At 56.1% G+C, this 20,301-nt stretch overlaps 10 protein-coding genes across 10 annotated transcripts; 2 read left to right on the top strand and 8 right to left on the bottom strand.

Moving 5' to 3' along the window:
• Positions 1-115: 115 nt before the first annotated feature.
• MKK02DRAFT_25881 (D-isomer specific 2-hydroxyacid dehydrogenase) lies at positions 116-1,441 on the top strand (the record flags this gene model as incomplete). Its single annotated transcript, XM_053087107.1, has 7 exons — positions 116-143; positions 202-275; positions 340-523; positions 573-799; positions 844-1,128; positions 1,181-1,303; positions 1,358-1,441. 7 exons carry the CDS (start codon positions 116-118, stop codon positions 1,439-1,441), a joined length of 1,005 nt encoding a protein of 334 aa, XP_052946857.1.
• A 484-nt stretch (positions 1,442-1,925) lies between these two features.
• Positions 1,926-2,552, bottom strand: MKK02DRAFT_45787 (uncharacterized protein; the record flags this gene model as incomplete). Its single annotated transcript, XM_053093613.1, has 4 exons — positions 1,926-1,964; positions 2,020-2,115; positions 2,189-2,316; positions 2,396-2,552. The coding sequence occupies 4 exons, from the start codon at positions 2,550-2,552 to the stop codon at positions 1,926-1,928; spliced, it is 420 nt and encodes a 139-aa protein (XP_052946856.1).
• A 431-nt stretch (positions 2,553-2,983) lies between these two features.
• Positions 2,984-4,536, bottom strand: MKK02DRAFT_45786 (uncharacterized protein; the record flags this gene model as incomplete). Its single annotated transcript, XM_053093612.1, has 7 exons — positions 2,984-3,049; positions 3,095-3,307; positions 3,351-3,423; positions 3,469-3,692; positions 3,734-3,835; positions 3,881-4,057; positions 4,099-4,536. The coding sequence occupies 7 exons, from the start codon at positions 4,534-4,536 to the stop codon at positions 2,984-2,986; spliced, it is 1,293 nt and encodes a 430-aa protein (XP_052946855.1).
• Positions 4,537-5,802: 1,266 nt separating this feature from the next.
• On the bottom strand, positions 5,803-9,710 carry MKK02DRAFT_37381 (putative ATP dependent helicase; the record flags this gene model as incomplete). The annotated part of the gene is made up of 12 exons (XM_053089638.1): positions 5,803-6,266; positions 6,310-6,481; positions 6,524-7,233; positions 7,396-8,005; positions 8,050-8,216; positions 8,259-8,596; positions 8,642-8,896; positions 8,943-9,024; positions 9,078-9,216; positions 9,270-9,306; positions 9,351-9,613; positions 9,675-9,710. 12 exons carry the CDS (start codon positions 9,708-9,710, stop codon positions 5,803-5,805), a joined length of 3,273 nt encoding a protein of 1,090 aa, XP_052946854.1.
• A 264-nt stretch (positions 9,711-9,974) lies between these two features.
• MKK02DRAFT_24762 (uncharacterized protein) lies at positions 9,975-11,164 on the bottom strand (the record flags this gene model as incomplete). The annotated part of the gene is made up of 5 exons (XM_053086930.1): positions 9,975-10,045; positions 10,099-10,242; positions 10,481-10,674; positions 10,721-10,821; positions 10,865-11,164. The coding sequence occupies 5 exons, from the start codon at positions 11,162-11,164 to the stop codon at positions 9,975-9,977; spliced, it is 810 nt and encodes a 269-aa protein (XP_052946853.1).
• A 762-nt stretch (positions 11,165-11,926) lies between these two features.
• Positions 11,927-13,845, bottom strand: MKK02DRAFT_37380 (nicotinamide mononucleotide permease; the record flags this gene model as incomplete). Its single annotated transcript, XM_053089637.1, has 8 exons — positions 11,927-12,405; positions 12,453-12,544; positions 12,605-12,864; positions 12,911-13,055; positions 13,120-13,286; positions 13,414-13,523; positions 13,570-13,636; positions 13,693-13,845. The coding sequence occupies 8 exons, from the start codon at positions 13,843-13,845 to the stop codon at positions 11,927-11,929; spliced, it is 1,473 nt and encodes a 490-aa protein (XP_052946852.1).
• Positions 13,846-14,392: 547 nt separating this feature from the next.
• MKK02DRAFT_45783 (fructose-bisphosphate aldolase class-II-domain-containing protein) lies at positions 14,393-15,737 on the top strand (the record flags this gene model as incomplete). The annotated part of the gene is made up of 7 exons (XM_053093611.1): positions 14,393-14,654; positions 14,702-14,852; positions 14,898-15,033; positions 15,077-15,246; positions 15,286-15,378; positions 15,423-15,534; positions 15,579-15,737. 7 exons carry the CDS (start codon positions 14,393-14,395, stop codon positions 15,735-15,737), a joined length of 1,083 nt encoding a protein of 360 aa, XP_052946851.1.
• A 201-nt stretch (positions 15,738-15,938) lies between these two features.
• On the bottom strand, positions 15,939-16,476 carry MKK02DRAFT_45782 (uncharacterized protein; the record flags this gene model as incomplete). The annotated part of the gene is made up of 6 exons (XM_053093610.1): positions 15,939-16,006; positions 16,054-16,080; positions 16,140-16,167; positions 16,215-16,321; positions 16,368-16,416; positions 16,462-16,476. The coding sequence occupies 6 exons, from the start codon at positions 16,474-16,476 to the stop codon at positions 15,939-15,941; spliced, it is 294 nt and encodes a 97-aa protein (XP_052946850.1).
• A 372-nt stretch (positions 16,477-16,848) lies between these two features.
• MKK02DRAFT_45781 (phosphatidic acid phosphatase type 2/haloperoxidase) lies at positions 16,849-18,452 on the bottom strand (the record flags this gene model as incomplete). The annotated part of the gene is made up of 12 exons (XM_053093609.1): positions 16,849-17,021; positions 17,066-17,262; positions 17,307-17,362; positions 17,405-17,441; positions 17,494-17,532; positions 17,576-17,660; positions 17,706-17,771; positions 17,819-17,918; positions 17,953-17,994; positions 18,049-18,116; positions 18,161-18,234; positions 18,280-18,452. The coding sequence occupies 12 exons, from the start codon at positions 18,450-18,452 to the stop codon at positions 16,849-16,851; spliced, it is 1,110 nt and encodes a 369-aa protein (XP_052946849.1).
• Positions 18,453-18,994: 542 nt separating this feature from the next.
• Positions 18,995-20,166, bottom strand: MKK02DRAFT_37378 (putative nucleoside-diphosphate-sugar epimerase; the record flags this gene model as incomplete). Its single annotated transcript, XM_053089636.1, has 4 exons — positions 18,995-19,144; positions 19,188-19,760; positions 19,806-20,045; positions 20,092-20,166. The coding sequence occupies 4 exons, from the start codon at positions 20,164-20,166 to the stop codon at positions 18,995-18,997; spliced, it is 1,038 nt and encodes a 345-aa protein (XP_052946848.1).
• Between the last annotated feature and the right edge of the window lie 135 nt (positions 20,167-20,301).

Genomic DNA, 20,301 nt, shown 5'->3' with positions numbered 1-20,301 from the left:
AGGCGACTGCAAAGATCAAGAGAGGTCGCGGGGATCTTTACCGTTCGTACTCTCTTCTTGTCTCCTGTCCCAGCCTCACATCTGCCTATCCCGTCCCATACCCATTCTCAGCAAAATGTCCAAGCCCCAAGTTCTTATCTGCGGTGTGTCCTCCGTTGATCTGTGGCCGTGTGGCAGTAGGTGTCTGGCGCTGACCCGCAGCCAACCCGACCAAGGGTGTTGTCTGGTCCAAGGAGGAGCAGAAGTCGAAGCTTGGCGCTGTCGCTGAGGTCTTTGTGAGCTACCCGTTTCTGCCTTCCTCACGGAAAAAGGTGGAAGAACACAGCTGACATCCTCCAGGAGTTCGACTCCAAGACGCGCGAGGCCTTCTTCGAGGACTGCAAGGGCAAGTACAGCAAAATTGTCGCCATTTACCGACACAACGACTCGGTAGCCAGCATCGGCCTGTTCGACAAGGAGCTCATTAATGCGCTCCCCAAGAGCTTGAAGTACATCTGCCACAACGGTGCTGGATACGACCAGAGTAGGCTTTGTACCGGGCTCCTGGAGACCAAACAGAGCTGACCCTCTAGTCGACGTGGACGCATGTACCGCCCGCGACATCCAGGTGTCCCACACTCCCATGGCCGTCGATCACGGAACAGCCACCGTCGGTGCCTACCTCACCATCTCTGCTCTGCGTCAATTCCACCGCGCCGAGGTGAATGTCCGGAACGGCAAGTGGAAGGGCGGTCTCATACCCGCTCGGGATCCCCAGGGCAAGGTCCTCGGTATCATCGGTATGGGCGGTATCGGATCGGTAAGCTCTCCTCACCCACGGGACTTGACTCCGCTGACTTTCAGACCATGGCTCGCATGCTCATTCCCTTCGACATGACCGTCATCTACTACAACCGTCGCGAAATCACCCCCGCCTGTGACTTCCCATGCGAGTACGTCTCGTCCCAGGAAGAACTCCTGCGGAGGTCGGACGTCGTCTCCCTCAACTTGCCTCTGAACGACAAGACCAAGGGCAGCTTTGGCCGTGAACAGTTCAGCCAGATGAAGGATGGAAGTGTGCTCGTGAACACTGCGCGAGGGGCTGTGGTCGATGAGGAGGCGTTCCTTGAGGCTTTGGACAGCGGCAAGGTAAGTAGACCGCAGGTCGGAGTCAGCAAAAGAAGGTCAGGCTGACTTGCAGCTCTTCTCCGCCGGTATTGACGTCTTCCCGGACGAGCCCAACGTGAACCCCCGTCTCGTCAACAATGACAAGATTACCCTTCTCCCCCACATGGGTACCGAGACCCAGGACTCGCAGAAGAAGGTGAGCTATCTGCCGCAGATCCGTGTCATAGCGCAGTGAGCTGATATGTGCTAGATGGAGATCCGAGTGTTCGATAACATGATCTCGGCTGTGACTGGAAAGGGCTTGATTAACCAGGTCCAGGAGCAGAAGAAGTGAGCGGTGTCAGTAGAGGGGAATGATGTTGCGTTGGCTCTACTTAGTGTAGTTGGGTATCTTTGGGTGTACATATCATCTACGTTGTGCCGCATCATTGATACGCCCGTCCCGTGTTCCTTAGAGCATGGGGGTCAACTTCCTTTGCACTAAGCAATCGGTACGTTGACTCGCCCGCCGGGTTGCACCGAACTATATCTGAGAGACGTGATCGTGATTACGGTTGAGCTCAAACCCTCGACAAAGGTCACTGACGCCTTGTCGACGCGCCGCGCAGGAGAGGAGAAGGGGGAACAGCCCCCGTGACTTGGCTCGTGTTTGGGTTGCCGAGACCACGTTAGCGCAAGGTTAAGACACAGGACGAGGCGGTCAATATAAGCTGCATGACATGAGGGTGAGATATACAACACAGGGCGTACTTGATAGTGATATGACGACCGTAGACGGGAAGAGCAAGCACAAGAAGGGCAAGATGAGTGTAAAGACCCTAGTTGTTGGTAGAAGTCTGATCTCCACAGCTCATACACTACATCATCAGCTCTTTCTTGTCATGCAAAGCTCATCGCAGGTCTCAAGCTTACCTTGTAGAAGATCGTACTACCTTCATCCGCCGACCGCAATTGCATCTCCTTATAACTCAACCCTATATGCCCACACTTTTGACATTTTTCTTGCGCCTACACAGAGTCAGCTACTCCGCCTAAAGCTAGACACGTAGGATTGGCCGTAGACCAGTGGAAAATAGCTTACAATTGGATCTCTGTCTTTGGCTGCCTCGCCGCCTGTCTGGGTATTTTGCACCAACGCGCGCTTGGCCCGGAGTTGACTTGGGAAAGCATTAGGTGAGGAGTAAGTCTTGGTGGGGTTGTTTTCGTACGCTATAGTATCAGCACCTGAGTACCGTACTTCTCCCTCCGGATTGGATAGCTCTCGAAGCGGGAGTAGAGACCAACGCACATGAAGCAGGCTCAGACCGGCCGCATTGATGGCACTCGATATCGTCCTTGTCGTCCGCGGGGAGGTCAAGGAGCGTGCCGCATACGGGACAAAAGAGGAGCGAGCCTATCCGCTGGGCTTTCGATTGGGGGCGGGAAGATGATGCTATGCCGGACATGGTGTAGGTATTGGGCGTGTGAAGGGTGGATGCTTGTTGTTGCTTTGCCTGCGTGGAAATTCTGGTTCAGTCAAGGTGGAGGTCGTTCCACTAGGGGGATCGAATAGCGTCTGTACAGCTTACACAGAAGAGGAGCTCATGAGCACGAGGAGCGATCTGGCCTGCTGCCTGTCATTCGCATCATCGAATGCCATGCATGATCATTCCTCTGCCGACTAATCCACGCCTCTCACCGCTAAGCAAGAGTCAAAGAAGAACCGAGCAAAAGGGTCGTAACGACAAAGTACGAAGCGAAGGTTTCAAGCTGTTCATTCAGGAGGGGAAGGACCGACTGATGCGGCTAATTAAAGGTGATAAGGCTATATAGGTAAGACAGGCAAACATGCACAAGGCAAGGATCTAAGGGGAGGCGCCGAAGGGAGAAATGTCGTTCAGGCCGCAGTCGCTACGACGGGGGCGGCTGGGGGTGCAGCGTGGGTCGTCGTTGGTGCGGGCTTCTACGATCGTCAGCTGGGCTCACGGCAATGACTATGATAGCTTACCTGCTCCTCGATCGAGATGGGCTCGGAAGGAGTGGGCTCGGCGATCTTGGGCGCCTCATCGCTGACGACCGGGGTCGAATCTGCGGCGGCGGGCTCTGCGGCGGCGTCCTTGACGTGCTCCTCCTTGCCGGCGTGGTGCTCCTTCTTACCGATACCCTTGACGAAGGATGTCAACCGGGTCGATATGCGGCGGTGAGCCTTGATGGCCTTGACCTGGGAATCAGCAAGTGACCGAGTGGAGAGTAGAAGCACTCACGTCCTTCTCGGCGGCAGTGGTCTCCTTGGTCTTGGACTCGGCAACGGGCTCGACCGGGGCAGCGGTGGTCTCACTGATAATCAGACGATATTCAAGCAAGTATGATGCGATGACTCACGTCTCCTTGACAGCTTCGGGCTCAACAACGGCGGAAGTGGAAGCGACGGGCGCCTCCTCGACCTGCACGGGAGCCTGGGCGACCGGCTCGGCAGCGAGTGCGACACCGGTGATCTCAGCCTTTGGCTCAGCGACCTCCTCAGCCTTGACCTCGGCAATCGGCTCGGTGGCAGCGGGGGCTGGGGTATCTGCGGCGGTGACGGGGGTGGGGTCAGCCTCCTCGGTCTAGAGATCAGCTCGGCGCCAAACAAAGGTAAGCAACATACCTTGGGGGTCTTGACCTTCTTCTCCTTCTTGGGGCTCTTGCTGCCGCCAAACAGCTTGGCGAAGAAGCCCTTGCTCTCGGCCTTGGTCTTCTCGACCTTCTCCTGGTATGTCAGCGGGGCTCACAACTGACACTATAGAAGACCTACCTTGACCTCCACCTTCTTCTCTTCCTTCTTCTCCTCCTTGGTCTCGGTGGCGGGGGCAGCGACAGGGGTCTCCTCGACGGCGGCCTCGGCTGGGGTACCGTCAACGGTGGTTGCAGCCTCGACGGGGGTGTGGAGGGTACCTGTCTCGGCGTGAGTGGTGGTGGGCTGCTTGTGGGCCTGCTTGTCAGCTTGAACCGCGAGGGCAACGAATGACTCACTTCCTCAACCACAGGCGTCACCTCAGCGACGGGGGCAGCCTCGACCTCTGCGACAGGGGCGGGGGTCTCCTTGACCTCCTCGGCGTTGACAGCCTCGACGGGGGCAGCAAGTGCGACAGGCTCAGCGGCGACGGGCTGCTCTTCGGGAATCGAGGGCACGAGAGCGATCATGGTGACCTCGGGGGCAGGGGCAGATACAGGAGTTGGGGTTGGTTCAGAAGCGGCGGCGTCAGGGGATGCGATAGGGTCGGTGGGCGCATCGACAAAGGCGTCCACGGCAGAGTCAGAGGGGGTAGGTTCGTATACAAGCACAGGTGGTTCGGCGTCGATAGGTGTGACAGGTTCGGATGGGAGGGGAGTGGCTGGGCGAGATTTGGGAGAGAGGTGGCCAGCGAGGTGGGTTTGGGACATGTTTTGAATGTAGTTGAGGAGAGTCATTGTGGTGGGTATAGGTTGGGTTGAGTGATAAAGAAAGGTGTTAGCGAGCGTCTCGATGGGGTCTATGCAGAAGTATGTAGAGAGGGAAGATGAAGATGTGAAGCGTTTGATAAGAGGGATGCAGGAGAGGATGTTTGGGTGTTGCGCAGCCAACATGGCGTGTCGACCAGCCCAGTCAAGGGGTAAGGTGAGACAACAATAATGGACAGCGGGGGCAGAGGAGAGGAAGGGGTCGCGGAGTGGTGTGAGGGGTGTTTCGTGTTTGATGTCCAGTAGATCTAGGGCGGAGGGGCGAGCAGACTCAGGCTACAGCTGACCATGGATCTCATCACCCCTCGCCACCTCCTCGACTGGTGGAAGGGGATGGAAGATAAGGAAGGGATCCAAGCGGGGAAAGAAGACTCACCTTGATCTCGGTAGCGGTGGACATGATTGCTTGTTGTTGTTGGGACTATTAAGGAGTGTGGGGGTGATAGTTGGTGAGTATGACAACAAGGATAGAAGTGATAGAGAAGGAAGGATGAAAGGAGATGGACAGAGTCAAGAGGAGTGGGTGGCGAGAAATAGTTTCGTGCAGCTCAGAGACGCTAGCGGAGGCCCAGCGCGACAAGCTTGGATCCCCTCCGTGTCCCTCCTTCCCCCTTACTCCGTGTTTCAACTCATCTAAAGTGTCCAAATAGCTCGGACCCCACCCTTGTTCCCCCTAATGGAAGCGTGTGCCGCCCAAAGGACCTCGCCGAATGTGGCTCTTCCATCGGTAGCTTCCACTCATCTCAGTGCTGCTGTCTCCCATTGTCTGCCTCGAAGGGAACGCAAGTTGACGCGTTCTGTGCCGGCGGTATGGACAAGGTAAAATTGTTTTGGTCGGAGGTGCGGGGCAACTGAAACGCCTCCATTCGGTGGCAAATCCCTGGATTGCGTAAACCCAATTCGTAAGCAAGCTCCGCGCCGACTCCGAGCGCGGAGTCCGAGCGGCGAGCCGGCGATGCCGTGCAAGTCGAGAGAGGTGCAAGAGACTAGTAAGGCAGACGAAGTAGGAACGATACAAATGGCTAGATTGTATGCATTGATGTCTGCTCTTCCTACCCCCTCTCCGTGACCTTGCACTACAGCGTTACCTCCCCGTCTGGATCGACTACGCCTCGCACTGACGGTCTCGACGCGACTTTGCTATAGACAGCTCTGCCCGTCCGCGTGAGCTTCGCCAGTCCCAGCTCTAGCAGTAGAATGCTCTTGTCTGAGCCCACTCCATGGCCGATGCCTCGACTAGAACTCGGTCATGCCCGCTTGGCTCGGGGCGATCGAGGACGTCTCGTCATCTCCCGTCTTGTACCCGTACGCGTACATCGACGCCGTGGGGGCGTCGCTCTGCGCCATACTGCCCACTGACAGCCTGCGCCGCCCGACCCCACTCATCCCTGCATTGGGTACAGCTCCGCCAGGCAAGCGGTCAAACTGGTTGTACGTGACGCGACTGCCGGGGAGGATGGAGCCGGCCTGCGAGACCGCGTCTGAACCCGACATCCCGATGGGCTGCTGAGAGATGATGGACGAGGCGTAGCCGGTGTAGGTCTTGTTCTTTCCGTTGGGAATGGCAGAGCCGAGAGGGAAGGAGGAGATGGCTTGGGAGACGACGGATTGGGCATCGCCGGGAACGTAGGCGGTCGGGTCGTGCGTGCGATAGTAGGACGGGTCGAATCGGCCGTTGGCAGCCGGGGCGGGGGCACGACCTGCTGATTAGCTCCTATATGATTGATCAGTGGGCAGACAAACCAAGGAACTCGTTGGCAGATGTCTCGTGCCGCTTGAAGGGGTCCATAGCAGCAGCAAGTGTCTTTTTGGGCCGGCTGAACTGGATCATGCTGGGTTGGAGGTTGCTCAGCGGACCCTCGACGAAGGTGCCCTTCTCCTTGAAGTGGGTCAAGAGGTACAGCCAAAGCGGGTGCTGCTTGTCAGCTTGTCCCTAATTTGTAACAGACCAGCTCACCTTGCTCAAGACCTTTGGATTCCCCAAAATCACCGCCCCATATTTCGCCCTCGTCAACGCGACATTCAACCGCCTCGGGTCATTCAAGAACCCAATCCCCTGATGCTCGTTACTCCGCACACACGAGAGGATGATATAGTCCTTCTCTCTCCCCTGGAACGCATCCACACTCGCCACCTCCACCTCCTTGTACAGCTCCTTCTTGAGCGACCCATGCAGCTGCATGTATGTCGCGATGTACGAACGCTGACCCTCGTACGGGGTGATTACGCCAATTTGGGACGGCAGGACGCCCGACTTGAAGAACCGAGTGACCATCCTTTCGACGTTGCTCGCTTCCGTGCGATTGAGGAAGGAGGTACTGCTGGATGAGATCTCCTCGGTCCCCAAGTTCTGGTGGAAGAACATGGGGGTCTCAGGGACCGGCCAGGGGAAATCGACGTTCTTGCGCAGCCGCTCGGGCGCGGTGACTCCGTTCTGCAGCGTGCCTTCGTAGAACATGTTGGAGGGGAACTCCGAGAGGCACGGGTGCATTCGGTATTGCACCTGCAGCCGGATGGGGCGATTCCCGAGGACGACGAGGCGTTCGAAGAGGGACTGCGATAGTCCAGCTTTGGCGGCCTTTTTGTTCATGATGACCGGTCCGAGCTGCTGGTGATCGCCGACGAGTACGACCTGCTTGCATCCCATCACGAGGGGGATCATGCATTCTGGAAATCAGCATCGTCCTATTCACGCAACCATCCCCTTCTCCCCTCTCTCCTTCAGTCAAGACTCCTTCGTTCAAGAAGCACTTGACACAAAGCTGTAGCCAAGAATGGAGATTGAATACAGGGGGACTGTAGTATCGCAAATGAGAGTTGATGGCTCACCTGGCTCGGCAGACTGGGTCGCCTCGTCAATCAAGACCGTCCTAAACTTGAACTTGGCCAATCTCGGATCACCCGCCCCCACACACGTCACGCAGATGACGTCCGCCGCGTTGAGTATATCCCGCTCACACGCCCTCACGAGCACCTTGTATTTGCGCTCGTCACTCTGACTCAATTCGCCCATGCTGTCACGAAGCTGGATGAGCTTCTGGAGTTCCGGATGGGTATCGGCATTGGCGACCTGGTTGTGCAGAGATAGAAACGCGACGGACGAATCGAGCGCTTCTCGCGATTTGGCGGCGAGACGGACCACCTTGAGACCGGTGTGGTGGATCTTTTCGCAGAGATGGTCGACCGCGACGTTGGAGGGTGCGCAGACGAGGACTTGGCCAGAATTCATCTTGGCCAGGTGGTAGACGATCGAGGCGGATGTGACGGTCTTGCCGGTACCTGGTGGACCTTGAATCAAGCTGAGCGGTTTCTGAAGTACCGCCTTGACCGCTGCCATTTGCGAGTGATTGAGTTCGGGCAGGTTGGGCGCCGAGAACCGCTTGGGCATCTGGGTGCGCAGAACCTGAGGTTCGAGCTCGTGGCCGAGCAGCTTGTGGTACTGCAAGTCAGCTGGAGCACTATGAAATTGTTCGCGCAGCTCACGATGTATCCGCTAACACTCTTCTCGTCCACCGCAAATGTCTTCATCGCCGCCTGCATCCTGTCAAAACTGGTGGCTTTCCAGACAAAGTCGACGGTGAAGCCATGCGTGCAGTCGACCGGACAGTTATCGCTGCGGCGGAGCTCCAAGCAGATCTCATCCGACACGTCTGTTCATCAGTCCAGTCCTTGCGAGCTGATGATTGACTCACTGTTGGGGATCTTGACCACACTCCCCACACCCTCCCATGTCGAATCCGCATGCCCAGCGCCCAGCCTGTTCAGCGCTTGCAAACCCCTCATACCGCCCGTCCCCGCCGAGGTCATCCCCGTAAACTTTAACCTTAGCTCATCGCCCACCGCCAGCTTCAGTTCCCCACTCTCCAGCTTTGGCATGCTGAACCAAGCCAGACGCCGCTGGTTCAGACCCATATCCCATCGCACAATGATGTCGCTCTCGGTCTGCGCCTCCTTCATGCGCTTGTCGTAGTCCGCCTCGATCTTCACGAGCGGGCCAAAGATGTTTTGGTACTGATAGGCGTCTTCGTATCTGTTTCGTCAGCCATGCACTTGGCCGACCCGGGACACCACTCACCTCAGAAGGATGGGCTGCATCTCCTCCTCTCCCGTCTGAGCCTCAGCATCCTCCAGCTTGGCCATGGGGTTCTCCCGCCACATCTCCTCGAGCTTGGCGATCTGCGACATGGAGATCTGTCTCGCTCGGAGCTGCTCCGCCTCGGACGGCACCTTGACCAGCCAGGACAGGAAAGACCGGTCGTCGATGATGGCGGACCACTGTGAAGTGTCCCAGTTGATATCGCGCGAGCTGGTGAGGGCTGCGCAGGGTTGACTGAGGGTCAGCCAGGGACAAGATACCAGTATCGAGGTGGACCTACCGACAAAGCAGCACAACGACGGTATCGCTCTTGGCGGGGATGAAGCCCAGCATGAAGACGTTCTTGCTCCCGCAGTTATAACCTGGACGTCAGCTTTACCCTTGTTCAGACAGGAAGGAGAGACCCTCAGCTCACATTCTGGGATGGTCTCGCCGAGCGCGCTGTCCCGGTGCAGAACAACCTCCTTGTGCTTGGCCTTGACCAAGTGGTTGACGATATGCGATGCCGAGGTGTTTCCTCGGGAGTTGCAGAACCACTTGTTGCAGGGAAGGCACTGGTCATGTCAGCTAATGTCAGTGGGTCAAGGCTGCCGACAGCAACACTGACCTTGACGACACACTGTGGATTATGGATTCCACAATAACTGCCCGTCAGCGTTTGTCCACCCTTCGTTTGGTGTAGACCCACCTGCACGCATGCTCCACATTCACCTCCTCCACTACGTCCTCTGCATATCCCTCAAAGTCCTCTTCGTAGCCATTCCGTACAGTGGCGTGAATGTGGTTCGACGTCGTATTGTCCAAAGACAGATCTTCTAGCGCCAGGCTCAGATCGGACGAGTGTTGTCCGTCATGCGCTGCCGGTCTGCTGGGAGCGACAGCGGGAATCCGGACGGAGACCTGAGATGGAACGGAAGAGTAGAAGGAGGTGGAGTCGTCCTCGGCCCCGTACTGCTTGTCAGCCAAAGATGCGAAGGAGGTGGCCAGAGTTCAGCTGGGAAGGTCGATTTACCTGGCTTGCGCCCTCGAAATTTGTAAACGGATCCATGACACCAGCTCTGTTTCTGATACAGAGTACAATAGTACCGGGTACCGGGATGAGGACACCAGGCGGCAGTAATGATAGATGCGAAAAGCGAGGAGAAAGGAAGTACAAAGAGCGAGGAAGTTCTGATCGGTGACCTCCACCGCTGCCCTCCACCTTTGTGGTCTTTGCTGTGAGGCAAAGCACTGAGTTCTGCCCAAGCCTGTAAGGACGATGTATACTGGCATTCAAAGCCATTCCCGAGATGCATAGCGTCATGGCGCTGTATCATGCCTTGACTAAGATACAAGCTACGCTACCCAATGCCCGCCGGATGTCCTGGTAGTCCACATCATGAGCTAGTCAAGTCAGTCCAGTCTCCGGTTTTACAGGTATCCTGCAAAGCACTCACTGTCCTCTACCTCTCCCCACCGCCTGATCTGGTCCCTGACCTCGACGTGCGCCGCTTCAGATGCCTCGTGCGCTGTCAGATGGCCCTTGCAAACTGCCAAAGCGATAACAAAGGATTTTGAGGCGTATACTGCGCGCTCGAACGCTACGTTGTCAGCCAGGGGATCGCTAACGAGAGCGGCTCTGATTTAGGAAGAAGAACGAAGGGATTCAAGAATACGAAGCTGATCGACCGAGTGGGGAAGCAAAGGAGGAGGGAGCAGTGTAATGCTGGCTGGTCACGGTGGGGCTGACGACAACTACCGATACGCCCGCCCGGTAGCTGTCTCACACTTATGTGTGTGACGGGAAGCGACGGAGTCAGACTAGGAAGCAGGACTCACCGGCAAGCTCCCAGTGATCCATGTCCTCCACTACGCCCCGCAACACCTTCACGGTCTCCTCTGGCTGCTTGGCAGGTGAAAACCCCTCTGCTAGCGCGAGCTCAACCCCATAGTTCTTCTTCATCAAGTTGAAGAGCGGGTCCCAATACTGATGCTGCAGCTTGACGAGTGATTCGGGCTTTTCCTCGGGATAGCTGAATGTCAGTTCCAGGCATCGGAGAGAGACTGAGCGGGACTGACCAGATCGTATCTGTCTCGAGATAGTCCATGAGCGCGTCGATGACGCCAGGCCTGATCTTTGGATCTTGCATTCCGTCTATAGCTCTGGACGCTAATGATGTCTGCCATATCAGCTACGATCTCGTCTCGCTACGAGGAACTCACCAGGGGCAACGCATGCTGCTTTAGGATCTCATCCTGATTCTCCCACTCATTCGCTATGAGCAGCGCCAGCAATCTCCGATCCTTTGGCAGGACCAACTTTGTCCCGGATGGCGTCTTGAGATTACGATGATCCAGCGTGATGAGCAGCCCGTCCTCTTCCTCCTTGATGTGCACGGTCTTCCAGAACCGACGGAGTGTGATCTCAGCTCCTGGAGGGCGATCAGCTATGCGCTGACGCAAAACTAGGTCGACGTACGATTTGTCTGACTCAAGGCAGGTCCAGGCTTTACCTCTGCCCATCTCCGGCTGGTTGTCCCGAACGATCGGATAGTAGGGATCGCAGTGGCTCGCAAGGGCAGCCGGGGGAGCTTTGTCTGGCGACAGGCCGAGCACGTCCTCGCGGTCGCCCCAGCCTCGCTTGCTAGCTTGAAACCTGTGCGCATCGCGGCCGACATGTCGTTGTTGATGGTGATTGATGGTGTTGAAGTGGGCTCAGCAGGGCTCAGCGCAAGTGGACCGGTGTTGTTGTATGCATGGAAACTATCAATATGACACTTTTAAGCCTACTCTAATCGGAACCAGAGCTCGATAGTGGGCGCGTTACCGGGAAACGCCGGTAATCACGAGTCGAAGGTGTTGTAACGTGTCTACACGGCGCCAATTGGCGGGTACCCGCCCAATAACACTCTCATTCATCTGGGATTAAACACTCCAGGATCGCAAACGATGCCAGGCTCGAACCCGGGACATCATCACTCTATTTAAACGTCTTTTAATGACGGGCTGCAGTTTTACCACTTATTAAGCCACGGTGTGGACGTCAACGGCAACCGAATTTACGCTCCCGAAATCGCTGATGGCAACCGTTTATATTCCCGCCAAACGCCGACTTTGGTAGGATTCGAACCCCCAGGTGGATCGTGGGAAAACTGCTCAACTCCTCGTTCCTTATGTCAATCTGAAACATAGCGAAAGTGGCGACCTGATTCTTCATACATTTCATTTTCCCTTGCCCTACATTCAAAACAAAGTCAATCCTAACTACAGATACTGACACAAGACCTAGACTATGATCCTACCCGTCCTCCTCTGCTTCTCAATCTCCTGTCTGACCACCTCATCCGCGTCAATCTGCTCGATGGGGTACTTCTTGAAAAGGTAGTTTGCAACTTGAGCGAGGATGCAGATAGCACCCATCCAGGCAGTCGTAGCCGAGAAGCCTGGAATATACCGTGGCGCGTCTGTGGCGGGCCAAAGGAAGACACCGTAGATGGATGCAGAGTTACCGAGGGCGTTGACAAGAGCGATGGCGACCGCACGCTTCTCGGCGGGGGCGCAGAGGATATTGGGTACCCAGGTGAGGATGAGAGGAGGGAGGGCGTAGATACAGCCAAATGCGAGGATGATGAAGACGTACTGGACCATCCGGACGGTATTGGCGACGACGATGATGAAGAGGACACAACCGAGACCGCCAGCGATCGAGATGAAGAGAGGTTTTTTCTGCAGACGGTCTGCGGCGAAGCAGAAGAAGAGAATAACTTATATTCGTGAGCGATGGCTGACAGCGACATTTTTGAGCACTCACACACGAACGCGCAGGCATATAATGGGATGGTATGATACTGTCCGACGAAGCCAGTCCATCCTAGAGCGCCTACCAAAGTGGGGACGAAGTACCTACCAGCGTCAGCTGTCTACTTTGAGATTTGAGATAGGTACGGAGGGGGCAAGACTTACTGTATGGTCTGGGCGCCGGTGCAGAGCATGTACATGACCACAAAGAGCCACGACCGCCAGTCCTTGAAGACCATCTTGCAGGCCTCCCATTCGCCGACGTTGGCGGTGGCGCCTTGAGTGTGACCGATACCGTCATAGGCGAGACGCTGAGCAGCGAGGATACGCTCTTCGGGGGTGAGCCACTTGGTGGTGGAAGGGTAGTCCGGAAGAATCAACCAGGCGAAGAGACCGGCAAAGGATGAAGCCAAACCCTCAATGAGCTGATTGTCAGTATGGTTGATAACATCTGTGAGTAGAAGTACGCACGAAGAGCCATTGCCATCCCTTGTAGCCGCGAGCCCCGTCGAGATACTGAGTAATGACACCGGCGAGGAGACCAGAAAAGGCGCCCGAAACGGCGGTGGCGGTGTAGTAGATACTGAAACGAGATGCGAGTTCGTACCGCTTGTACCTGATGATCAGTTTAGCTCGTTGTACCGCGATCACTATCCCATACGCAGCTACACAATACTCACCAAGAGGACAGGTAAAAAGCGACACCAGGTGCGAACCCAGCCTCCGCCACACCGAGAGCGAAACGGACGGCGGCGAGTTGCTGCCAGTTGCTGACGGCGGCCATGGACGCAGCGATACCTCCCCAGAGGACACAGAGGGCAGAGAGGTATACACCGGGACGAACGCGCTGTACATGTAAGCTCTTGTCGACAGGTGGCGAGGATATCTCTCCCAAAACCCGAAAAATCCCAAAAATAACAAGAATCGCCTTCTTTTGCCTGAATCTTCACCCAACAATGCGAATCAGGACTCACGGCGATCAAAAGGTTGCTCGGGATCTCGAAAAGAACATAGCTGACGAAGAATACAAGAAGCACTATGGAGTACTGGGTCGAGGAAAGGTTGAGGTCACGCTCGAGACCGCCTGTTTGGTCAGCTCGGTCTGAGAATCGGGACGAGCACAATCTCACCTGTTTTGGCATTCCCGATGTTGGCTCGGTCGAGATACCCCAACATGTACAGCAACCAGATGGTGGGCTGGATGAGTTAGCTCGGCGACGAAAAGCACCCTCGAAATAAAAAAGAAGACTCACGATAATGTGCTTGTCGATCTTCCAAACCAACGCCTTCTCGGCAGCGGTTCCAGGAACGTATGACGCTGCCATGGCTACAGCATTGAGATCAACGCTGCCAGAGTCCTCGACATAGTCGTGGGACACCTTGCGGTCATCCGCGTGGTCGGACATGGTGGAGGTGAGTGAGATGGTAAGATGAGATCGTTTTGCCACCCGGTGCGGTTATGCTTGGGGTAAGATGCAGTGAGACCGAAGAGACGGGGCACCTGTCAGTTGTCTGGGGTACTTATAGAGGATTCGTTTCGCGATTCTATAAGTCAAGAGCCATTTCGGGCAGGGGGAGAGACGGCGTACTTGGCGAGGCCCCGCAGCGATTGTTCCGGGGATGCGGAGAGGTATGCGGGAGTGATGCGGGGCTATCTATAGCTTGAGACCGAAAAGATGGAGGTCCGAAAATCCCGACAGGGATCGGCACGATGTCTGCTGCAGCGCAGGACAGCCTAGGACAGCCGTCGAGCGGAAGGGAATGAAACTCCGAGGGCCGAGGGACTCAAGGCGACCAACGGCCGGAACGATGCGACTCTAGTCGTCAGATGCCGAGATGTCTCAGGCGGACGGGTCACATCAGCCACACTGATCCAGTCACAACTTCAATTGCTTTCTTTCCGGTAGCGTGACGTGACGCACGGTGTGATATGGTCACAGGAGGCGAAGTCACATGTCACCGGGTTCAACGTCCAAGACAACGCAATCCGCGGGAAACGTAGCCGGCCCTAACCGGGCCGGCCCGAGGAGGGGACCGCTTCACTCGAGCATGGGGGATGAAGCGATCAAGCAAGTCAAGCGTCAAGCTTTCAAGACCAGCTCGACTATCAGACTTAGCTCATCTACATCATTAGCAGCAACCAAATCGGCCAACGCCATGTCGACCAAGAACAATCACACGCTTGATATCCTCGCCAAAGCTGAAGCTGGCGGCTGTGCGTTACGCATTAGAAGGCGCGACGTGGAATGCTGACAAGGGCAGATGGTGTCCTGTCGCAAGTCTGCTACGACTGGGCAGAAGTAGTCGGTGTCATTCGCGCTGCAGAGCGCTTCAAGGCTCCTGTCATTGTGCAACTCTTCCCCGTGACTCTGCAGTACGGCGGAGGACCGTTCCTTCAGCTCCTGCTTGACATGTAAGCGCCAAGCACCTGTAGTAAAGCTGTCGCTAACATTTGCAGGGCGCACAATGCTTCCGTCCCCGTATCTGTCCACCTCGACCACGCTACAAACGATGAGCAGCTCGAGCTCGCTGTCGGACTCGCGGAGAAGGGGATCAAGTTTGACTCGATCATGGTGGATGCGTCGCACGCGGATGTAAGTTGTCGCCGCCTATTCACCATATCAAGCTGACGGATAGACCGATGAGGAGAACATCAACATCGCCATTCCCTGGATCAAGCGATGCAACGCCGCTGGGGTGCGAACCGAAGTGGAGCTCGGTCGTCTGGAGGGCGGTGAAGCCGGTCTCCGTCAGGTTGAGGGGACGATTCTGACTGACCCCGCAAAGGCTGAGGAGTTCTTGAAGAGGTGAGTCCAGTAGCATATTGAGCGAGGCTGATAGCGAAGGACTGGAGCCGACATCCTCGCACCGTGTGTTGGAAACCGACACGGATCGTACGTCCCATTCGGAGGTGCCGATGGCCAGTGGGACATGCAACTGTGAGCTTAGGCGATGTGTAACTGCTATGAAGCTAATAATGTAGGCTTGAGACCTTGTCAAAGCAGTTCAAGGGTCGTATCCCCATCTGCGCTCACGGTACCGACGAGCTCCCCGAACACATGTGGGGCCAGATGATCAAGGCTGGTGTCAGCAAGGTAGGTTCTTCATTCCTACCAGTGTGCCTCGCGCTGACGGACAGATCAATGTCAACTCGTGGATTCGTGATCCCTACATCGAGAACCTCTGCGAGGGACTCAAGACTAAGCCCATGCCCGAGGCCATTGAGGACGCGACCGAGGTGGTCATCAACGAGTGCGAGAAGTTGTTCAAGCTGTTCGGTTGTATCGGCAAAGCTTAGGGAGCTATCTAGATCATGCAGGTCGAGTCAAAGTGTACATCTCAGCGCGGACACCATCATGTCTGAAGGTGGATTGGCATTTCGATGTTCGTGAAGGTTTACAATCTAACATGAACGGCCGCCGCTCAGTCCAGTAGATGATTTTGCTTTCCTCGATAGCGATCCTCACGGTTCGCCTCAACAGACCAAGGTGCATAGCATCTAGTTGACTTTGTCGAGCCTCTGGATCTGGAAGCCGCCGATCAGGTTGTCCTTCTGCGACATGAACTCTGCGTTGTCAGCCGGTCACAGGCATGTTGCGAACGCCATGACCCACCCAAGTATGGCTTCCCCTTCCGGTGTACTAAAGCATCAGCAAGCTCCCATACCCAATGCATCTATTCGTTCATACTGGTGACTCACCGTCCTGAAGAGCCGCATCGCTCTCGTACTATCCTGGTCAGCAGGCTCATCGCTCAAGAAGTAGAACCGACGCACCTCCTCCCAGAGCCAGATGGTGTCCGAGTTTTTGGTGTCCACTCCGATGTGGTACTTCTTGGTTCCAGGCTCGTTCGCCTTGACATCCTCGTACACCTGCTCAAGGTCTGACAGGTCAGCGCCATCACCAGGAACATTCGCGCTGTCACTTACGCCTCCGGATCTCCGCGCCCTTACCCTCTTTCGCGTTGATGGTGACCAGCTGAGCCAGTCAGAACGTGTCCGCCGGTCAATACTGCATCCTTACCTGAATGAAGCTCATTGTGTATTCGAAGTGGGATGTGGGAGGTGAAGAGCAGAAGCAGCCGACCTATATAGTGCCGAGCAAAGTGCCGAGTGGAGGGGTGGAGGCAAGTCTTGATCAGCCGAGCGATGACGTACTTCGGCTAACCTCAAAGCCGAGACGCGAGACGTCCTCTCCTTGCAAGCTGTCCTTGCTCAGTCTCTGAGGACTTGAGGTCTCGGTCGCGGCAGTACTGAGCATCTTACTGAAGGGATCACGGGCAGGAAGAACGCTGTGCACCATATAATACTCACTATGAACAGATCGTACAGTATATTAGATCTTCATTGCCGTGTATTGCCCTGTCCTGACCGTATAGCCCCTCGCCTGAGTCCTGAATCATAACCCGCCCTAGACCGCCACTCGCGCAGCATCGCTTGGTGCCCCGCTCATAGTCCAGTCAGTCCTCCAACCACCCTCGCTCGCAGCAGGGGCGTACATCCGAGTCTCGCCGGTCGAGTAGTCGAATTGAGCGTGGTGCATTCCCCCGTCGGTGGGGTGACGGTGGAAGAGCGAGGTCGTGCCTGATTCTTCAGTGACTTACTCCCTTCCAAAGCTGGGAACTTACGAGGCAGTAAGATGTGATTGAAACGGAAGTCCCAGGTGGCAGCAAAGGTCTTGCGGTACGCGACGAACGCGCAAAGGGTGCCGGTCACCGCTCCGCCGAGGCAGTCGTACCAGTTGTGGAACTCGTCAACCGTGAGAGAGGCAGCAATAAGCGAGGCGCCAAGGAGAGGCGCGATCGTAAGGACCATTTTCCAGTACCTGTGAATCAGCTCTCATCCTGCAAACATCAGAGGGAAGCTTACGCGGGGCGGTGGTTGGACATGACCTTCAGCTGTGCGTTGAAGTAGAGGAAGAGGTACTGCTGATCAGCCGGGCTCTCCTGATCTAGTCAATGACATACCACAAAGCCCGCAAACGCGGCCGTGGAGTGGCCCGACCTTCACACCATGAGCTCCGTTCTCACGACTTGTATGCAAACTGAGAACTCACATCCAGCTCTCGAGCGAGTCATTGATCTCGTTCTGGTCACTATCACATCAGCTTGGCCGGAGGACGATGACAGCGTGCTTACCCGGTACAGATACTCCGGTCGTACATGATCCGCTGGAAGCCGTTACCAGATGGTGTGATTTTGGACACGTCTGGCTGGCAAACATCTGTTGTATCAGCTCGTGGTCTTGCACTATACAAGGCGTACATACCCAAGAAGTGAGGCCTCAACCCTCCAATGAGCCACTTGTGGAAGACCTGGAATACCGCTCCGGTGACTAGAAGGTCAGCTCATCCACGCAAGCTCAGGCCAGGTCGTACGTACTCAGTGACTCTAGCAGACCCATCGTCGTCCCTAACAGCGACTCGATGTTTCGGATTCTGATCTGGAAAAGCACAAAGAAGAGAGCAGGGATGAAGAAGGCCTAGGTTCGTCAGCTTCGCGATGTCTCCACTCACCATGAACGCGGCCGCCCAAATGGGGATAATGTTCTTTCTGAGCTGTCTATATCAGCCACACTTTGACCAGTAGATCCATCTGTGAGGTGAACGTACTGGGTACGCAAACTCTGGGTATGCGATGTTCCCATCCAGGTTGAAGACTGGGAAGGAACGGCTTGGAGCTGGCCAGTCAGCCGAGGTTGATCATGAAAGTGAAAGGACGTACCTGGATTGGCCTCATAGACACCCAGACCGACTGCACCCATGGCAGCCATAGTGATGAGGTCGATGCCATGCAGCCTGGAGGTCAGCCCCATCAGGATCCAGCTCGCAGCCAGTACTCACTTAAGCCACCTGAGCAAAGAGAAGCCCTGCGAGAACCCCCTCCGATCCTGCTGATGCTGCTGTAGTTCCGCCTCGCCGGCCTGCTTGTGGCGACCACCAAACATGGATCGCTTGGCGGGCTTCTCGGTCATGGTTGGGCCCATGGCGCCTGGTGCTTCAGGGGTGACGGACATCGTGGATCAGGTGGGATGAGATGTTAAAGCAAAGTTGAAGATGGTGTCCTCCAAATTTGTTGAGCGTCCGTTCCAAAGGACTTGAGGCGCTTTAGGTTCGGCTCAACGGCAGAAGCGGAGGTGCCGGCGGTTTCCGAGGTTGTGCGTCGGCGGGTGCGGAGGTCGAGAGACGAGGAGAGGCGAGTGATCCAGCAGAGAGAGAAAGAAGTGGCAGGAAGAGGCGAGTCCTCATTTATTCCTCGTCCCAGTTCTTCTCCCCTGTCCAGATCCCCCTCTCGCCGCTCCGCCGCCGTCCGCAAGCAGCTGTGCAGAGTTAGATCCGAGACTCACCACGTCATGATATGGTTTGAAACACATTCCAGGCGTGTATTTTGGGACTGAAACCAGGTACGAGCTATTCTGAGATCACGCGTCATGAGTGGCATTTGAGTACGCACAGCCGCGAAGAGCTGCGAGTCAGAAGCGCATGGAGTGCGGTGGCCTGCAGCACAGTACCCAGAAGACCAGATACATGTGGTACATAATGCCCAAGAAAGCAACATCTAAGCGAGACCAGCCTCAACAGCGTTCTTGAAGCGTTGGACAATAGGTACCATCCCTCCCTCGTCCGCCACGAAACCCAAACCACAGGGGTAGCTGTTGTCAAATTTGGCGGGCCATGAGCCGACAATACGACGGTTGATGGGGTCATCCTACAAGTCAGCAGACGAACCATGCAATACCTTCATGACTCACCTTGAACTTGACCAGTTTCAACACTTCTGGCCCGGCAACCTTCTCCAGCGCCTCGAGCTCATCTCTGACGCTCGCAGTGAAACCAGGGAGGTAGACCACGCGGGTCTGGGGGAGGAACTTGTCGGCCGGGACGTGCTTGGCAATGACAAAGTTCTTGATGGTGGTCTCGGGACTGGCGAGCCAAGCCGAGAGGCTGAGCTCGGGCGAGTCCATGCCATTTCCGACGGGGCAGATACCCTCGACGCCGTGGAGGGGTTCCCGGATGATGCCCGAGATGAAGGCGGATGTGGCGGCGGAGGGGACACCGGGGCGGACGACGATGGTAGGGAGACGGAGGATACGGCCATCGACAAAGCCGCGACGAGTGTACTCATTGACAAACATCTCGGCGACGAGCTTGCCCATACCGTATGACCCCTCGGGAGTGGCAATGGTGTCGATAGTGACGACGTCCGGGAGAGGTCCACCGTAAACGGCGAGGGAGGAGGTGAAGATGAAGCGGATGGGCTCGCCCGATGCTGGGCGGTTTGCCCGTGACACCTCGAGCATCTCACGAATGGAGTCGACATTGACCTGAGAGTCAGCTAGCTCGTTGTGCGCGTAGCCTGTAAAACTCACCTTTACACCCAAGTCAAAGTTGTCCTCTGATCCCCGCGACATGATACCGTGGAAACAGTAGACCGTGTCGGGCACACCAAACTCGGTGGTGTACAGCGACTCGACCTCTTTGCGGTCGCAGAGGTCGGCCTTGCGGCAGATGACGTTCTTGGCGCCTTTGGGAGCCTTGGGCTCGACAATGTCGGCGAGGATGAGGTGGACATCGGGGGTTTTGGGGTCAGACAGGAGCTCGCCGGCAAGCTGAGAGTTAGCGCTGTCCATCACCGCCTGCTCGAAAGATACTCACAATGCCACCGAGCCATCCTCCGGCACCGGTGATGAGAACGACGTTCTTCTGAGGGGATCCGTTTTGTGCAGACATTGTGAGGGTTTTTGAATCGGAGAATGGGGGAATGGGCGTGCAGTTTACTAATGATGGGTGGGAATATGGTATCTGGCTAAAGCAAGATGGGTTGCGTTCTCCTATATACTACCCCTTCTCCGTATACTCGGGCGG

Source organism: Dioszegia hungarica (genome assembly GCF_025882075.1).
Source record: "Dioszegia hungarica strain PDD-24b-2 chromosome Unknown MKK02contig_8, whole genome shotgun sequence".
In the NCBI taxonomy this organism is placed as follows: Eukaryota; Fungi; Basidiomycota; class Tremellomycetes; order Tremellales; family Bulleribasidiaceae; genus Dioszegia; species Dioszegia hungarica.
Note: the sequence above shows the minus strand (reverse complement) of the source record. Positions and strands in the feature narration are given on the sequence as shown.